Consider the following 18,834-nt stretch of genomic DNA (forward strand, 5'->3'; position numbering starts at 1 on the left):
AAGGTAGATGAGTTCATTCCATTCAGGGTCTTAACTGTCTCCTGACCCTTCAGTTCAGTTCTACCTTGAAGACATCCTATGTAGCAACACATATCATTATTATCACTAATTAAAGAGATTATCCTTTTTTCTTAAATCAAAATAAATTCCATTAGCAGCACTAGGAAGAAAATTAAGAATGGCATCTATGATTTTGGGATGTTCGAACCCTGACCCGAAAGCCAGGGTCATAGGAAAAAATATTCTTTAGTAAGTGATCACCTAAAAATTTAAAGTTACTTCTGGCAACAAATCCATAGGAAGCAAGGTGGAAAGACAAGTGGCAAGCTGGAAAAGCTATGGAGAGGGTTGATATTTGCCATACGGGAAGAACTACGACTAAAAGAGTGATGAATAAACATCAAAGGAAAAATGAAGGAAGATAGTGGACCACAACATATGTGAAAAGATGTTTAGTTAGCTTCAGGAAGAATCTAAGTAATGCAAATAGAAACGAGCTCTTTGTTTTAATCTATTACATGGATAGAGATGACAAGAAAGGTCAACGAAACCCAATATTGACATTGGGTAGGAGAGCAAGCCCCCTCCTACATGGTTGATACTGTAAATTGGTGACCTTGTCTGCTGGGCAGTTGATCAGCCTGTAATACAGGCTGATTTACACTGTAATACAGTGTAAAACATGTATACCCTTTGACCCAGCAGTTTCACTTCTAGTGATTCCTTTCAGAGATCTGTGTAGAGGGTTATTAGACACAGAGTTTGTAATTGTGCAACGTGAGATGGAGCGTGAGCATCTACTAATACCAGGAGCACTTAGCCACCAGTATGCTTGTATAGCGGAGTCATGTTCTTACTCATCTTTGTATTTATTGAGTGGGAGGGTATCCATAATACAGTTTTGGGTGAAAATAGCATATTATAGAAAAGCCATGTATCTGATGGGATGCCTTTTATAGAAAGTATGTCTTTCCACTCTGGGCTTTGTACACAACCATGCATTGAGAGTCTGGAATGATCTTTCCAGAATCACCAGAATCTTACTCACGGTTATCCCTGGATGATAGACTTAGGGTTCTTCTGACTTTCTTTTATATTTCTGTATATATATCTCATTGTGTGTCTGTGTATGCTCGAAGTGAGTATATATCCTCTTTAAAAGTGGACCTTAGGGGCATCTGGGTGGCTCAGTTGTCTGCCTTCGGCTCAGGTGAGGATCCCAGGGTCCTGGGATCAAGCCCCACATTGGGCTTTCTGCCTGCTTCCCCCTCTCCCGCCCCCCCAACCCCCTGCTGTGTTCCCTCTCTTGCTGTGTCTCTCTGTGTCAAATAAATAAATAAAATCTTAAAAAAAATAAAAGTGGACCTTAAGTGTGAATTTTGGAGTGGGGGAAAGTATAGAATGCTATTGGAATGTACGGTAGCTAGGGAGGAGGGAGTAAGGACCTACAAGTCTGCAAGGGGTATCCCTACTCCTATATTTGCACCCAAGTATATAGTGCAGAACCTTGTTGCAAAGGAAGGGGATGCCTGCCCATACTTTCGAGGAGAGCTATGACCTTGAGTTAGCTTGAGTGTGTGGCTAGGATCAAATGAGCTGGGTGGGGCTGACGCAGTTCTGTTGCTGCACCTGGTACAGCTGCACCCTTTTTGCATAGATCTGTTGCCCTGCTGGTTAAAGCAAGGTCATGACTTTGCTCTCTATACCAATCATTTCCTCCTTTCTTCCAGGGCAAGGTCTGAAACCCTCTCTCATTGGTGGTCAGGGAGAATTGAGTTGGTTTCTCTGAAATCCCATCCCATAAAACCAAAGGCCTTGTGGCTCAGTTAACTGGAATCCTCTTATAGGACCAAGGCAGCTCCTTTTAATGTACTTGATTATACAGTTTCTGAGTTTTCTACTTCATTTTACTTATTCCGTTCTCTGTTTCTCAAGGGCATGGTCTGTATGCTTCATAATTTTCTTTTCCTTGTGTTCCTTTTCATTGCCTAATTCGGTAATAGAGGTGGCATTAGTAAGCATTGACAGAAAATGATGACATAAATAAGGTCAAGGCTAGGACTCTTCTCAGATGACTTTTTTTCCTTTTTTTTTTTTAAAGCAAAGCTGGTTCTTCAGAGTTAGAGGAAAGCAGAGCTGCTTTGCATTGCTGGAGGAGGTTGGAGGCCAGGGGGCAGGTGGATTCTATCCTAGGCTGGAAGCAGACCACTCTTTATGGCCTCCCTTGGCTAGTTTGTCCCTTGCAGCAGAGGGATTGTTGTGGGTTTGGACCTAAGCAGGGACTTCTACTTTCTTTACAAAAGCCTGTGCCACAGACAGTCATTCAGGACACGTTTTGTAACGTTAAGCTGACCCAGGGGCTCTCTCAGCAAGGTGCTTGCTGTTAATGCCGCATCGTGGCGAAACTTGACCTTCGTGTTGGAAGTGGGTTCTGTTTCAACAATGTTTTCTTGGCCTGTTTGAGATAGTGAGACTCAGTCAAGGCTACTAACGCTAACAACTCATGTTAGAGTTGTGTGAGAGTTGGGACAAGCAGGAAGGAGGTCCCTGGGCTCCTTTCTAATGCTTTCTCATGCTGGACCTGATCTTGAAGGCTAGAACCAGTTTGTTGGTACCCCTGCCCCACTGGCTTCTGAATGAACTTGCTATAACGACATAAAAATTTGGTAGTACACTGTAATTGAATAAGCATAAAAGGGGGTTTGTACTTACCAGGTTAAAGGATCATATAGCCTTAAACCATATAGATTTTCCAACTCAATTAAGCTACCCATTATCTTTTCTTTAAGTAACCAATAAAGCGTGCGATTATGTCTTACTTTGCAAGTGGGATTAATATCTACTGTTTATCTCAAGATAAATATTAGCAACATAGCTTGGGAAAGCAATTTTATGCACTCAAGAGTGAGGCCGTGGAGGGCTAAAGTGTTGGGTATGAAGTTTTATCTTTCTGAACTGATTATGAAGTATACTAAACATTTATATGGCTTTGTCTTTATAGACTGAAATCGCCAAGAGATTGAATACAATTTGTGCACAAGTCATCCCATTTCTGTCTCAGGAAGTAAGTAAAACTGTTCAGCTGTTAAAGTGCAATTATGTTGCTTCTCTGTTTGCAAATTAGCTAGTTTTAAGATGTTAATTTTATCACAAGGAACAAGTGTGAAGAACATCTGCTCCAGCTGAAGTGTGTAAGCCCCCTGCTATCCCATCTAGCAGAGCTGAGGGCACACTGTAAACGTGGTGACGATAGCTCAACCTCAAATTAATTTTTTTTTTCTTCCCGTAGAAGACTGCAAAGTGACGATCCAACATAAAACTCTGCTTTTCTTCGAGTAGTATAAGCTTGGGAATCTACTAATGATTGGAGTGTCTTTCTAGACACTCCAATCTCTAGAAAAGCTTTCTAGAGAGCTTTTCCTTTACTGCATTTAAAAAAAAAATGGTTCCATCAGGGTTGACTTGACCATGGAAGCAGGTGTTTAATGTGTCCTTGGACATCAAGTCAGGTTCATGCGATGCTGTCCATGGAGGAAGCTGATGTGCTAATAGTCTGAAAGATAAAATAGGGGTTTATATTGCCGTAACTTACAGTCTCGTACAGTCTCGTACACATGTGAGCCATTGTATTAAGTTACAAAGTCACAGAGGTTGAACTTTCTTATTTGAGAGGGAAAAGCTCTTGATATGAGTAATCTGTGAAATGGACTCAAAGCCAGTATATTTTAGTTTTGCCTTCAAGATTACTTTTGGATACAAGCTAATAAAGGATAAGTTGTGTTCTCAGTGTGTCCAGGCTGCACTGAGACAGTGAATAGCTTCCTGGAGCCACAGCTAGAACACGAGGTGTCTGTTCTTACCGGCTTCTGCTGCTCCAGAGTGGAGAGCAGGGATCCCCTCTGCCTTTTCCGGTGTAACATCTGTTCGATGATGCACTTGAGATTTGTTGGCCTTTGGAATGGTGTTGTTGGACTTTAGTGATACCGGTTTCTACCACAGTCTCGTGCCTCCGAAAGCAAAGATGTGGCTTGGTTTTTATTTGTGGGTGGAGTTGAAGAGAAACATCTGCCCTTTCAGACTAAGCCATTTGCGGGTGAACTGTGCAGAGTGTTCCCAGCCTGTGAACTAGGAGTTTGGGGAGGTAGATTCCTTCCTTTTCCCCTCAGGAGGATGAAAAGGCTAAAGAAAGAAAGGAATCTCCAGAGTGTCCAAAAACTACCGGAGGGTTGAGATTTGTTGACCGGAGAAGTAATCAAAGATCTAATGTTTACATTTTAAGTATAGAAGTGGGGGGTTTTAAACTGGCTGTAAACTTTATCTGCTCAAACTTAACAGTGAACCCCTTTTGCAAACCTGGCTGATCTTCCAAATCCCCAATACCAGTGATTTTCTAAGGCTTCAGTTACCTATTTTGAGGTCTTTGATTTTTCTATCATTCCAACCCCAAAATTCCCATCAGAAGTTAAGTGGGGACTAGTTTTGCTTAGAAATAAGGGAAGCCCTGTCCTCTGTTTTCCTTTTCCTGCTGTCCATGTGTTCTGTGAAATAAACAGTGCTTGAGACACTTCACATTTAAATCCACATTCTGCTGAATCCACACTGCGTATGCTTTTATATTTTTGTTGTCATATTTGTTGTTGTTGTTGTTGTTGTTATTGTTACTGGAAGGTAGAATGAAGTTCTTTGGCTGCCTTACTAACACTTTTTCTTCTCCTTGTTTTCAAAGCATCAACAACAGGTGGCCCAGGCTGTGGAGCGTGCCAAGCAGGTGACCATGGCAGAGTTGAATGCCATCATCGGGGTACGTGGCCTTCCAGGTCTACCTCCTACAGTGTGTATAACCAGCTTTCATTTCTTATTAATTTGATGGCTTAATCTCTCTCTGTGTATAATGTCATGTAGTCTTAACATTGGTCAGTGAGAGTTGGGGAGGAGGGCTCAGGTATGGGAGGTACACAGGGGAAGACAGATGAGCGTAATAAGGAAGGTGATAGAAACACTGTAAGGAGGGGGAGAAGAATAGATCTACTGTTCAGTGGGAAGATAGATGCAGTTTATGCCCTGACACTCAGACCACCCCTGCTTTCTTTATCAGTATTTTAAATACTTTCCTTACTTTAGGCTTATAACTTTGGATCACAGGGAGGTCAAGACAGGTCTCAGCATGATCCTTTCCTTCAGCCATCTTTGCTTTTGCCGTTTGCTTTCTGGGGTGTTAGGCCCTAGGTGACTGTTTGCTCTCTCTCTTCCTTGTGCCTCTTGCATGAATTTTTAAGTGGCACCCCAATGAAAAGAACACTCTCTTGCCATTGAAGAAGTGATAATTGTCTGCCCCAGTGCTCTCTAGCCTTTCACCAGGTTTTTGCTCTCCTGCCTTGAGTTCAGTTAGCGCTCCACGCTGGCGACTGCCTGTCAATCACAAGTCATTTGCTCTGCATTAATGAGCCCAGTGAACCGTGCGGTGTGTTGGGTCCCTCTCCCCTCCCCACCCCTCCTGTCCCCCGCCCCCTTACTTCCCCCTGAGTTTGTCCTCACTGCTGCAGGCCCCGGGATCCCGGGACAGTTCTCATGTTTTCTCCCCTTCCAGACTAAGCCAAAGAAGTAGCTGAAACAAGGGACCATCCTTTCTGATTTTATTCATATGTGAGTGCCTTGAGCGGATTCAGATCACTCATTTATCAATTTATGTTAATTGCTTGTGAGAAGATGCCCTGCTGGTCTTTATAGTTCCCTCAGACACTTTGTAATGATAATTAGACATGCTGCTGTACGGATTAAGAGTGCCATAGTCCAATGACGGCCACAGACAATGGAACCAGTTAATCCATCAGGGTTTAAAATTACATCCCAACTGGAGATGGAGAAAAAACATAAGAGCCAAGGAGGATTAAAGAATGAGCCTCAGCTTGAAAACTCCCCTTTCATCAGTTTCTCAATTGCCGATCTGCAGTCGGGTTGCCTGTGGTAAGCTATTGGCAGTCAATTAGGTGAAATAAAGTGGGAGGGTGACCTTCATTTCCTTTTAATAGCTTTTTCCTCCCTGAAATGGGGAGCTTCAGTGGATTTTCAGCTTAAATTTTATTCAAGCTGCTTTATTACACTTGACAGCTTAGCTCTGCATAAACAATTCTCCCCTCCTCCTCTTCCCCGCAGACCCAGGCTCTGCCTTCCTACCCCCCCTCTTTAGATCACATTTTTGACTGTTACTTAGTGGGCTCTCTAATCACATTCAACAAAAAACACAATTACATCTGCATTTGTCGGCTGCCTTCTGTACCCTTTTCTTGTGTAATGAATTGCTTTATTTCAGAGATCAAATCAAATATTCACTGGTACTTTTGCATGTACCGTGTTTGATTAGCAAAGACTAATAACAAATTGTACTTGTAGCTCGAGCACAGAAATTTTTAACCCAAATGAATGAGGATGGAAAAGCCTGTTTTGATTAAAGAGAAACATATGCAAAGCAGTTCTCAAGTACCCAGTTACACTTTGTGGAACATGTTTGTTTTCTGATAGTCTCTAAATTTTTACATATCCTTTCTCCATGGTGAACCTTGTACCCGTAAATTCTCTGAGGCCCTGCTCAGCCCCACATGTTAGAAAGGGGGAAATTGTATTACCCAGATGTTTATAGGTAAGACTCCTTTTGAATTGAGTCAGAAAATGAAAATGGCAGGTCGTTTGAGAAGGGCAGATGAATCGCTAATTTTATGAATGGCCTTCATCCAGGAAACATGTTGTTGAGATTATAAAGGCAGATTAGCTCTGATAGCTAGCGACAATAACCCAAATCAGGGAATTGGGCCCGGAGCACAAGACTTAACGCCAATTGTGTGTCTTCAGCCTACTAGCCTGTGCGGTTTTCCTAATTGTAAATTTTTGGCTCAGTCTATTAATTTATGTCAGAAGGCTCTTTGCAAGTTTGCGGTGATCAATAATTATCCTGCACCGTAAGTTTCATGCTCTGGCATATGCTTGATTTTTGCTTGAAAGGAATTGTGCGCGTCCTGGAAAATTGAAGTAGCATAAAATTGGGTTGACAATTCAGTGGACCTTCGCACCCCTTCATTGAACATGCAGTGTGTCAACCTGTCTCCCCAGAGGGGAGGAGGCTCCGGGAGGCTGTCTGTTCCTACAAGCAGCAGCTGCGCACAGAGTAAATGCAGCCCCGGTCTGATAGCAGCTGTCAGTATTGCTCAGGGACCGGCTCAGGATGAAGAACAATGGGAGAGGCCACGCTCTTCGTCTGCATCGACTTTCAGGCTAAGAAAAGAAATAGTAATTTAACGGTTTAGACATCTATTACAAGTGTGAAAGATCATGAAAGAGTAGCCTTTAAAATGCAAATGAGCCGAAACATTCTCATTCCCTTTAAGGTACAATCAAGGGGCCTACTGCTTGCTTGCTTGCCAGGGCTAAAGACATTTCTCTTTAGCAGATCTGGAAAAAGGGAAATCTCAAGGACACCAGGGCTGCTGAGGTGGGCTCAGCTTCTGTCCTGGAACTGTGGAGTGCTCTTGGAGGAGGAAGAGAGAGTGTCCCTTTTTTTCTGTTCGTGCTGAGTGAATTAATGATGCCCATTTCTCACCAGCATGGAAAACTTAATTCTCCTACCTTACAGAAAATACTGAATTTTACACCTGTTCCACTCCAGACACCACCTGGCTTCGACTTACATAGATTACTGGTATTTCAGAAAGATAAGCTTCTTAGATACTTGATATTTGGAGAAACTGTGGGAATAGTTACTTTTCATGTGATACTTTATTTTTAAACAGTTGTGACGGATAGCAAATTTGATAATTGGCAGAATAACTATAGCCCTACTTTTTGAATGTTGCTTTATATTAAGCTCTTTTGCTATTAAGTATGTTATGTTCTTGTAGCTATAGAAAGAGTATTTAATAATGCAGAGATCTTAATAGGCGAAGTTTTATGTGGTGTGACACAGCTCACGTGCTCTTTAGAAAATAGGTTCATGTGGGAAGGGAGCTTACTGGAGAATTTAATTTATTTTTTAATTAATAAATTTATTTCTTTCATCGGTACAGTCTCTGTGATGTAAGCAGACTTACCCAAAGATTTTTCTCTCCCCAATTTGGAATTCTATTAAAAACGCTCAAAACAAAATAGATTTTTAGATGGCAACACTTTGTGGAATGGTTCATGTCTTCCTGAAGGCAGGGAAAATGATTGAAGGATTCTTCGAGATCACTTTCCCTTGTATTATTTGAGGTAGCTTGGAACTAAGAACTTTCTTCTTCTCCTTGCTATGATACTAATTGATTTTAGTTGAGATTCGGATTCCAGATAATTAGCATTATATTTTAGTGGATTTATATCACATGTGGTCTCTACAGATCATATGGATAGAGATGCATATGTATTTGTTCACACAGGCTTTTTTTTTTTTTTTTTTTAATTGAGGCATAATTTATATGTTGTGAAATGCACCAGTCTTAAATATATAGGGTGATCACTTCAGCATGTGCACACACCCTATAACCCACACTGCTTTCCGGGGTGCAGATTCTCTCCTTCACCCCAGGAAGTTCCCTTGTACTATTTTTCACCTGGTGTTTCTCTACCCCCAAAGAAAGATGGTTGCTTTTTTATTAGAAAGTAAAATATGACTGGCTGAGTGTAATTTTTAAAGAAACAACTGCATGATTGATGTCCACTTGCTTGCAAGTACTGGCTGGCCAGCACCACGGCGCTTTGTGCTCATCTTTCTCAGAGCATTTGTCTTGTTTTACCTTGTGCAAAGGTAGAACATGAGTCTGGGATCAGATGGACTTGAGTAGGATGCTTGGTGCTGCCACTTGGGAGCTTTGTGACCTCGTACTATCAGTTAACCTCCTTTTAGTGTCCCCATCTGCAGATGGGTAATACCATCGACTCAGTGTGGCTTTTGTGGGGATAGCACCCTGGCTGGCAGCCTTTATCAAGCATGGTCCCGACTCCTTGAACTGTAGTTCCGTCTACCTTGTTTCTCTGAGTGCCTGCAGCAGATCTGTGGGTCCATTTGGCCAAGTCTCCGTGAGGGGTGGTGGCTCGGACCAGCGGGTCACTTCCCCTCTAGTCTTTCCTAGTGATTAGGTGGGTGTCAGTGTTTGAGATTAGCCCCATTCAGATGTTCTGCTCCTGCCACTCAGCTGTCATGCGTGAACAGCTTTTACTCAGGATGCAGCAGTGAAGAACCTTTGGCTATTGAACTTGATGAACAGACTTAAGGTTCAAAACAGAGGGTGTAAAGTTAACTTTTGGGAGCAGGTGGAGAGAAAATTGAGAGGCAGAAGTGAGGATAAGACATCGTTGGCTTCCTTACTTAGGAGAAAGGAGAATAAGGCCTTTGCTGGTCCTGAGGGGTTGTTGCATAGATCATTGTGATGGAATTGGAAGGAGAGAGAGAAGACTTGGCCGCATGAGCCATGGGGATTGTCCTTCCCATATCACAGACTGCCTGATTTTTGACAGCTGCCCCAGTGCTGACTGCTGAACGTAAGAAAACTCGAGCAGTTTCTCATAGTAACACCTGTGAACATCAGCAACTCAAAACATTCGGGGTTAGTGTTGGCCACCTTGTTTTTCGCTTCTCATTTAGTTGGACCTAGTCTGACTTAATTTTCGACGAATGGAAGAACTTCTGTCAAGGCCTTTGGGAATCCAGTTATTGGTCAGATGTCTGTATCCCTGCTTCATAGGTGAACGTAAAATTCTCTATACTTGGAAACAATTTAGTGTGAACTGAAAGAAGTCTAGGGGCTTTTGTAATGTCTGTCTGTGTTTATGTAGGGCATGTCTATGAATACAAACTCCTGATGTGTCTGTAGAAGGAGGCTTCCTGTCCTTAAGAGATTGAGTTGTAGACCTAAAGGCTCCCCATTGTTGCATGAGATGATTGGTTTAAGGATTAGCAAAATGTTGGATTATTTTTCTCCTCGGGCTGTAGCTGTCAGCTATCTATAGGATTGTAGTGTGTGAAGTTTAAGAGGATGAGGTTAGCCTCTTATTCTTATGAGTATGCAGTTAATCCCTGGAAAGCCCATCAATAACCCAGCTGTAAGTTTCTTTATAAAACAAATTCGCCCTCAGAGAATAATGCCCTAGCCTGCTACCAAGAGCAGAAAATGACAGGGCTACAACTTGCATCGATATTCTGGCTCTCCTAACTTATATTTAGTGATCAGTCCAACCCTTCGATTAATTTTCCATGGAGAAGGAGCAATATTGCAAGTCTGGTAGGTAGCCTACTTCTCCTTGGGTTCAAGTTAAATTTTTTACTGGGAATACAGGTAGGTATCGCTGACAAATGCAGAGCTTGATTTCAATGTCTTGGTCCTTTCGAATAGTCAGTGTGCTTTTTAGTTGCTAGAAAATTTGAGGCATTATTCACTTTTTAATTTCCTCTCATACATTCATATGATTTGTACTTGATACCTTGGAAGGAGGCATTTTCCTGTTTTCTCTCTTTTCGGAGTAGAAAGTAGAGCACCGCATTTTAAGAGTTAGACCTATGCATTTTTTTTTTTACATTGATGTGTAATTATATACCATGAAATTTGCCTTTTCAAAGCGTACAAATCAGTGGGTTTTGATATATTCACAAACTTGTGGAACCATCACCACGAATTCTAGAACATTTTTATCATTCCAAAAAGAAGCCCCATATCCATTGGCAGTTACCCCCTTGCCCCCCACGGCCCCCAGTCCCTACAACTGCTGATCTTTCTATTTCTGTCGATTTGCCTATTCCAAACATTTTGCGTAAAAGGAATCTGCTAACATGGGGCCTTTTGTGGCTGGGTTCTTTTACTTCGTATAGAGTTTTCAAGGCTTATTCATATAGTGTGTACTTTAGTCCTTACTAATGAGTAATACTGCATTGTATCAATACGCCACCTTTATTAATCCAGTCACCAGCGGGTGGACATTGAGGTTGTCTCCAGACCTTTTGGCTGTTTCTGAATAACGCTGCAGTAAACACTGCATGCATGTTGTGTGGACCCGTTTTCTTTTCTCCCGACTGAACCTACACATGTCATGGCTGGGTCATGTGATAACTCTGTTTAACATTTTGAGCAGCTGCCAAACTGTTTTCCAAAAGTAATGAATGAGAATTCCATTTTTTAAGCATCTTCTCCAGCACTCGTACCTGTCCACCTTTTTTGAGTCTAGCCTTTCCAGTGAGTGTGACGTGGTATCTTTTGTCTGTGGTTTAGATTTGCAGATGTCCCTGCTGGGTAATGATGCTGAGCATCTTTTCATCAAAACCTTCCATGGCTTTAGAAGTGGGTCTGTCTAAATAAACCTGGCTTTTTAAAACTTCATCAAGTTCAGGCCTTTCAGCCCAGTGCTCTGATCATTGTCGTCGCTGTCACCGTGATCTGGGGCAAGCAGGACAAGCAAGGACATCAGTGATAATGCGGGAAGAGTTGGCCTTTGTGGATTCTCTGCAATGCAGAAAGAGTGAAGATGAGTTCAGGTCTTTTTCAGAGTTTTAGGCCTTCCTCCAGGTGCCTACCTCTATACAGGCCATCAGTTTTGCTTGTCCTTTTCTGTGCTCCTGCATGGAGATGGGAACTTTAAGGGGATTTTTTTTTTTCTTTTTTAAAAAACTATGTTCGAGTGGCTTGAGAATTCTTGGCCCCTGTAAGTAGTTTCTGCCTATTTATCACCCTTGCCCCTCTTCTCGAGAGAGGCCATTCACATAATGGGAGGTTTTCAGATAACTCGTACAGTAGTGTCCTTGATGGTTCTGCTCCCACACAGCTCTTCCCCACTTTCCCAGCTTGTTTACTGGAGCATGCCAATTTTCTCCTTCTGCACTCTCCCCAGATAAGAGCGGAGTGTTTTAAAGAACAGGGAAATAGCAGAAATCGAGGAAGAGGGATTTGGAGAGAACTGTCAACAAATTCTACTTTTCACATTTTCCCCCCTATTTTAAGTGTTTAAATACCAAATGCTATAAATGCCACTTGCTGGCACGCTCTTAACACGAGAGATGCTATTTTGGGGGCATGGTTTCAGTTCTGGTTGGGTTCAGTCTGTGATCTGTGTGACATGGTTTTCCCTAAGGTTACAGAGTGAGGGAGACTTCCAAAAATTCAAGTTGATTCTGTGGTTGGTGGTATAGAGCTTGGCATCTCTGTTAAGGTGGGCGTTGGTCCCCCTTTTCCTTCTGAGTGTCCTTTCCTGTTGTGTAGGCATCTCGGTGGCGATGAAGCACGTGTGACAGCTGTTTTAGAAATACAACTGTGGACGCCACGGCATCATTATGTTAAAGCTCTGAATGTAAACAGCAAAGTCAATTTCATTATAGTAACATAATTGACCCAGGCTGCACTAGGTAAAACGTGAATTAAAATTCTGAATGTGTGGCTGTTGTTTGACATGGATGAGGTGACTTTATTCGTTGTGGGTTTTCATTATCATTAACTCAGGGTTTGGTGTTTGTTTCCCTTGTCTCACTCCCAGCCTGTCCACATTGTTTGGGTAAGAGCAAGTGCAAGTCTCTCCTTCTGTCAACAGCAAAACCTTTCTGCGACCCCCTTTGAGGCGCAAAACACCAGTATGTGGACATTTCCAGTGTAGCTTTTCTAAAATCATCTGATGAAATGTGAACTTGTTGTTGTTGTTTGTTTTATTTTAAAATTGTCAGTGGAGTCTACTCTGGGAAGCAGATGATTATTTTTTGCATTGTGACAAGGTACATGATGGCGGTGAAGGGGCAGTGAACAATTGAGTGTTGAAAAGCATTTTTGTTTTTTAAGCAATAATTTGTCAGGTCGCTTGCTGTATAAAAACATGAATTCTGGGAAAAAAAAACGGTGACTTCTGATGTCATGGGACAGAATTGCAGCTTAGATCTAGGCTAAAAGCGTTCAGCCTCAACACTGTTGACATTTGGGGCTTGTTAGTTCTCTGTGATGGGGGACTGAACTGTGCAGCATAGGATGTTTAACAGCAGTCTTCCCTCCCCCCACCCCACCCCCCAGGTGTGACAGCCGTAAATGTCTCTAGACATTGCCAGATGTCCCCAGGGTGAAGAAGTGGGGGTGTCAGAATTGTTGTTTGAGAGCCACTGGTCATCTGAGAAACCACCTGCATCGCTAAAAACCACCATTACTCATCAAAATTGCCTTTTCTGATAGCTCTACAAACTGTTTTGCGTGTGAGTCCTGTACTATATAAATCTGCAAGCATTCATTAAAAAAAAAAGTTTACTTAATCAAGGAAGGTGATGAGGAGGTAGAAGGTTGGATTTTCCCACCCTTGCTGTCCTGTTGAGAAACATCTCGGTTTCCCCATTGGTCTGTGCAGGTTTGGGTCTGTGGAGGACTGATGTGTGTAGATTTCTCAGTTGGTAGAGCCATCGGGTTTTTTTGAGGTTCTGCTGGCTGTATAGAGATGTCAGTATCTCTTTTGTTCTAAAATACATTTTTAAAGTAGCACTCATTCATGTTTTTTTCTTTTCCCCCCTTTTGGGGAAGGGCCCAGGCACCCAGGTGTCTCAGGTGAGCCTTGTTGAGAGATGTCCTTTTGAACACTCATGGGCCAGGTGGGCTGCCCAGTTGCAGTCACTTACTTTTTATTTGTTAAACATCTTCTTCTGAGAGTAGCCAAGGCTTTCCCTGTTTTGGCTTGATTCTTCTTTACATGCTTCCTTGGACAAAAGCTAGAGCTAAAGAGATCCTCCTTTTCCCGATGGAGTGACACGGGGTATTGGGAAGTGGGGACTAGAGAGATGGGACTCACGAGGCATTAATCCTTTTTTTTTTTTCCTAAAGATTTTATTTATTTGACAGAGATCACAAGTAGGGAGAGAGGCATGCGGCTGGGGGTAGGGGCGGCAGGCTTCCTGCTGAGCAGAGAGCCCAATCTGGGCCTTGATCCCAGGACCCTGAGACCATGACCTGAGCCGAAGGCAGAGGCTTAACCCCCTGAACCACCCAGGTGCCCCAAGGCATAAATCTAAGAACAAATTTTCATCTTAACTGCCATTAAGGCTGCATGGTGAAGATGGATTTATCTCTGGGGAGGGTAGATTGTCTCAGCACATGTGGCATTCTACACCCTCAGGAGCTTCCCCTTAACCTGAGAAGGGAAAGACCTATGAGGTCTTCGTTGGAGAAGGAGATGGCACTCTCCCTTCCCTGTGCTTGGGAACACCCAGTCTTACTCCCTGTGAACTTGACTGGGCTGCTGGGTTCACAGCAGAAAGGCTGTTCTAGGGAAGAAAATGTTTGCAGTCCTCATTCTGGTTATGGCTCCCTGTGGCAAGCCACCCTCTCCTCTGTGAAACGGGATCCACGATGCCCACCCTTCCTGCCTTGGGAGTGTTCTGAGCTGAGGCCAGGCAATGGACGGAGAATATCTCGGCGCGCTGCATGTCAGGATAAGAAATAGAATGTGAGGCTGCATTATCCAAGTTCTTGGGTCTGTAGCATCTTCAGTAGTTGCGATCCATCCTCTCACCGCTTCGTACTCTTTCCAGTTGGGTAGGATTTTGCTTTAAAAAAAAATAGCAGCAGCAGCAGCTTGGGGTGCCTGGGTGGCTCATTTGGGTGAACGTTTAACTCTTGATTTGGGCCCAGGTCATGACCTCGGGATTGTGAGATCGAATCCTGAGGAGGGCTCCCCATTGGGTATGGAACCTGCTTAAGATTCTCTCTCCCTCTCTGTTTGCCCTCCACCCCATTCTCTCTCTCTCTCTCTCTCTCTCTCTCTCAAAAATAAATAAGTAAATAAAATAAAATAAAATAAAATATAACAGTAAAAAGAAGCAGCAGCAGCTTTCAAAATGGCCAAGCAAGGGATGGAAAAACTCAGTTGCCTCTAATAGTGGACAGTGAACTTGCTCCATGGGTCCTGGAAAACTAGAGCTGGGTAGAGGTGGGAGTTCCCGGGGCCACTTCAGGCTGTTGGACATCCCTGTTGATAGTTCTTAGCCTCACTGTGGGGCTTAATCACATGGGTCCAGTTTGCAGCTGTGGCAAAGCCCCTTTATTATATAAGCTAGTTTTTCTTTTCGATAATGTATCATAGAACGCTCTCTAGTTCATCTTTCTACAAACCAGCTTGGGTTTGGGAGCAAAGCTCTCCTCCCTTCGCATGTATCCAGACATTTGCCTGAATATGCCTTTGCTGGGACATAAAATCACACCTCTGGAAGTCTTTTGGTGACTCTCTTGGATTTTCGGTAGAGCGGGGTGTGCAGGGAGGGGTGAAAGGGTGGTGTCCCCCACCCAGTAGTTAAATCCCTTCCCCTCTGCTTGGCTTCTCTCATCTTGTAATCCGTGCCATGCTTAATTACCCCGTGGCACTGCTTGTGTATGCATCATTGCGTTCTCCCCCCCCCCCCCCCCAGAAGCCGGACGTAGCGCTTATTCTCTAAGTAATGATAGCAATTGCTGGTAGGGCAGACCTGTTCCTCATCCTTCTCCGAGCACATTTCTTATGGCAGGTGTCTACTTCCTAATTAAGTGCTAATGAGCATGCCTAGTGGACCATGCTGCTGCTGCCGGCTTCTCCAGTTTTATGTCTGGCTATTGCCAAGCTCTTAAAAGGTGACAGAGCAAGAATTAGTGTCTTTGGGATGACAGGAAGGTGATTTTGTGCATAAAGAAATTATTACGATCTCAAATGGTGAATGAGGGCTTTATAAATTCTTTCTTACCTCTTTCTCGCCCTTTCCACTTTTCTTCTGATGAGCACTGTGCTCCCCTTTGGAAAGAAGGAGAATTTCAAGAGAAGGTTGGGTCCTAAAGATGTTTTAGAAGATGGTTAAAAATTTACTGTCAACTGAGGGTAGACACCAGTTTCTGGCTTTAAGGTGCTGTTTTCTCTCACTCTCGAGGGCGGGAAGCATGTTTAGGATTCAATTAAAGATCAGCGGTCTGGGTAGAAATTACTGAAGATCTGGCGTGAAGATTTAATATATTCAGTACACGCGAGGGGGTAATAAATAAACCGAGTAATTGAGTCCCAGGGAAGTGAGCACAAATCAGAATCTTAAGAATTTTCTAACATTACACCTTAGAAATTGAGCTTTAATCGTTTTTACTATCTCATCAAAAACGAATTTTATGTTGGACAGCTGAAATGTGGCCAGATTTATGGCGCAGGGCCATATCTTAGATACTTTTTCATTTACTTACAACAGTCTCTTCAATATAATGTATGAGAGCAATGGTACTTTTTAGTGTGAACAGATTTCTGACTTCTGAACTGGGTTAAGGGATAGAGGCAAAGGCATTTGGGAGTGGGGACGTAGTCACAGTGGGGAGAGTCCCATTCTGTGGCCTCTCTGGGTCTCAGTGTTTCCCTCTGTGTCATTGAAGGGGTGAGTTTGGGGTGTGAGGCTCTGGAGAAAGGAAGCAATAAACACAACCTCAGGCTGTGGTTTCTTCTAGCTGTCACAGCATGGCCCCTAGGCCTTCCCTCTGTGTGTGGTGGTGTGGTGGCACAGTGACCCAAGTGCAGCCATGAGGGTCATTCCTATACGACCCCACCCCTCTCTGCCTGGAGGGAGTTTCCTCAAGGCCCTGCACCTTGATTCCCTTTGTGAAATGGGAATGTCTGTGCTTCCTCCTAGCTCTGAGGGGCTCAATGAAATAAGGACACGGGGGTACTTGTGATGGGGGGGCATGCCTCAGAGAAGCTAGATCTTTCTTCAGCCTTCCCTTAATTTAAGGTAGTATTTTGTTTACGCTTCATCGTAAGTCGTGGTAAGTTAGCACGAGAATGTTTGGGAAACAAAGTCACCTCATAACTTGTGAATAGTGGAGAGTAGCGTCAGTGCTTTCTAGAGTGCACATCTGTGCCCCACCACGCTTCAACCTTCTGAAAATCAAGAGAAGTCTTGCATTTGGTGACAAACTGGATTGCATCCCTGGTGCTTAGAGGTGGATGTGCCGCGTAGCCTGGCTTGCTGCTGATCCACAGCCACGCTCTGCGGGCAGGAACCGTGCCAGGAGGAGGCAGCATAGATAGATCCCCATGGCATTTTGGGAAGATGAGGAAAGATAACTGTATAGATGACCGCCTTTGATGAAATGAAAATGCTAATCACATGTTTTCCCCTTCCCTCCCTTTGTCTTTCTGTTCCCTTCCTGTGTTTGTTGTACCTCCTGTTGTGTTTCCTCCATTGTGGGTCCTTCTCCGCCTGGATGTTGCTGCCACCTCCATTCTCCCCCTCTGCTCCTTCCTCTCTCACCTCCTCCCCTTCCTCTTCTACTCCCTCCTCCTCCCCTCGCTCCTCCCTCCCTCATCTCTCACCCCTCCCCCTTCCCTGTCCTCTCCTCTCTTTCTCCTCCCCCCTTTTTCCTCTCTCACCACCACCAACAGCAGCAGCAGTTGCAAGCTCAGCATCTTTCTCACGGCCACGGACCCCCAGTGCCCCTCACGCCTCACCCTTCGGGACTTCAGCCTCCTGGAATCCCGCCCCTCGGGGGCAGTGCTGGCCTCCTGGCGCTGTCCAGTGCTCTGAGTGGGCAGTCTCACTTGGCAATAAAAGATGACAAGAAGCACCACGATGCAGAGCACCACAGAGGTGAGAGGCCGGGCAAGCCAGATTAGGACTTGGTCCTGATACTCATACAGTGCTGCAAAGTTGTGTGCACCGCTAAGGAAAGCCCCACCCCATACAGAGCTAAGAGGAACTGTCTGTCGCAAAGCTTGGCCACTGAAACACAGTCCTCCCTGGAAGTTTCCAGGGTTTGACGTGGGCATCTGTAGATTTCTCGATCTCTTTAGATTACAGGCATCTTGACATCTTGGCAACTGCCTGGTTAATGCCAGTGGCCTGTACCATATTATGGAAAACTGTTAACTGCTTAATTGGGTAATTTTCAAAGAAAGTAATGTTGTTAAATGGGGCGAAATAAGAAGTTAAATTTGAAAGTGAATGTGTTCAAATGAAAGGTTTGATAATTGCATCTGTTACTACTTAGTTTCATAGGCTTTAATTCTAGTATGCATTAAATATTGGGCAAAATTGCACTTGACTAATTTTTTGAAGAAAAGTAATTTATTCTGTCAAGAAATAAAAAAAATAGGCTTTGTGTATGGTTAAACTGTAAATCTTATGTTTACAAAATACTGTAATTTTCAGGAAATCACTGTATTAGGAATGTGCAATGACTTATATAAATAAAAGCCATTTTTAAAACTGTTTGGGGCTTGTGTTCTAATTATTCCCCCCTTTTTTTTATTTCTGTTCTTGCCTCTGTGTCTGAACGGGCATGTCTGTGCGTTTCTTGGTAACCTCGGGAGCAGACAGAGAACCGGGCACAGTAAGTACTCGAACGCCTGCTGTCCATAAACACGTCGCCCTTCCAGCAACGCATCCCAAACTGCCTTTCTTTAAACACGGCCACAGACACACATATGCTCCCTCTCTCAGTGACCTGGTTTCTTTCTTTCCTTTTCTTCCTTTTTTTATAAATAAGACTTTCCACCCCTCCTCCCCTGACCTTTGTCTTTTCTTTTTTCTTCTTTCTTTCTTTTCTTTTCTTTTTTTTTTTTAAATAAAACTTTACTGAGATGAGAGGGACATGATTTGGAGGCAAAGCTGTCTGCTAGGATTACTCACTTGGAAATAGACTTTGATCTGTATGTGCCCCATACCCACTTTAAAAACATGTTTATTATTGCATTCCCACTCCATCTTGCCTGTAATTTTAAGAGTATTCGTATTCGTTTTTGTCTTAAATCAGTCTTAAAGGCAAGAGGTCACAATCCATATGTGAAATTGGTTAGTAATGTGTTATTTCTACCTAAACCATTCATTATCCTCTGCAAATGCATCTTAGTTGCTAGGTTTCCATA

The 18,834-nt window shown here is 43.4% G+C and overlaps 1 protein-coding gene across 2 annotated transcripts in view; it reads left to right on the top strand.

The window, feature by feature from the left end:
- The window catches only part of LOC131813184 (transducin-like enhancer protein 1), an 87,266-nt gene that overhangs the window by 25,792 nt on the left and 42,640 nt on the right, over nucleotides 1-18,834 (top strand). Inside the window, exons 5-8 of one of the 2 annotated variants that reach the window (XM_059143458.1) lie at nucleotides 3,002-3,064; nucleotides 4,727-4,831; nucleotides 17,353-17,557; nucleotides 18,283-18,299. In XM_059143458.1, coding sequence (XP_058999441.1) covers nucleotides 3,002-3,064; nucleotides 4,727-4,831; nucleotides 17,353-17,557; nucleotides 18,283-18,299 — 390 coding nt within the window. The remainder of the gene's footprint in view (nucleotides 1-3,001; nucleotides 3,065-4,726; nucleotides 4,832-17,352; nucleotides 17,558-18,282; nucleotides 18,300-18,834) is intronic. The other variant, XM_059143459.1, reaches the window with a different exon arrangement.

Source organism: Mustela lutreola, chromosome 12 (genome assembly GCF_030435805.1).
Source record: "Mustela lutreola isolate mMusLut2 chromosome 12, mMusLut2.pri, whole genome shotgun sequence".
NCBI classification, from domain to species: domain Eukaryota; kingdom Metazoa; phylum Chordata; class Mammalia; order Carnivora; family Mustelidae; genus Mustela; species Mustela lutreola.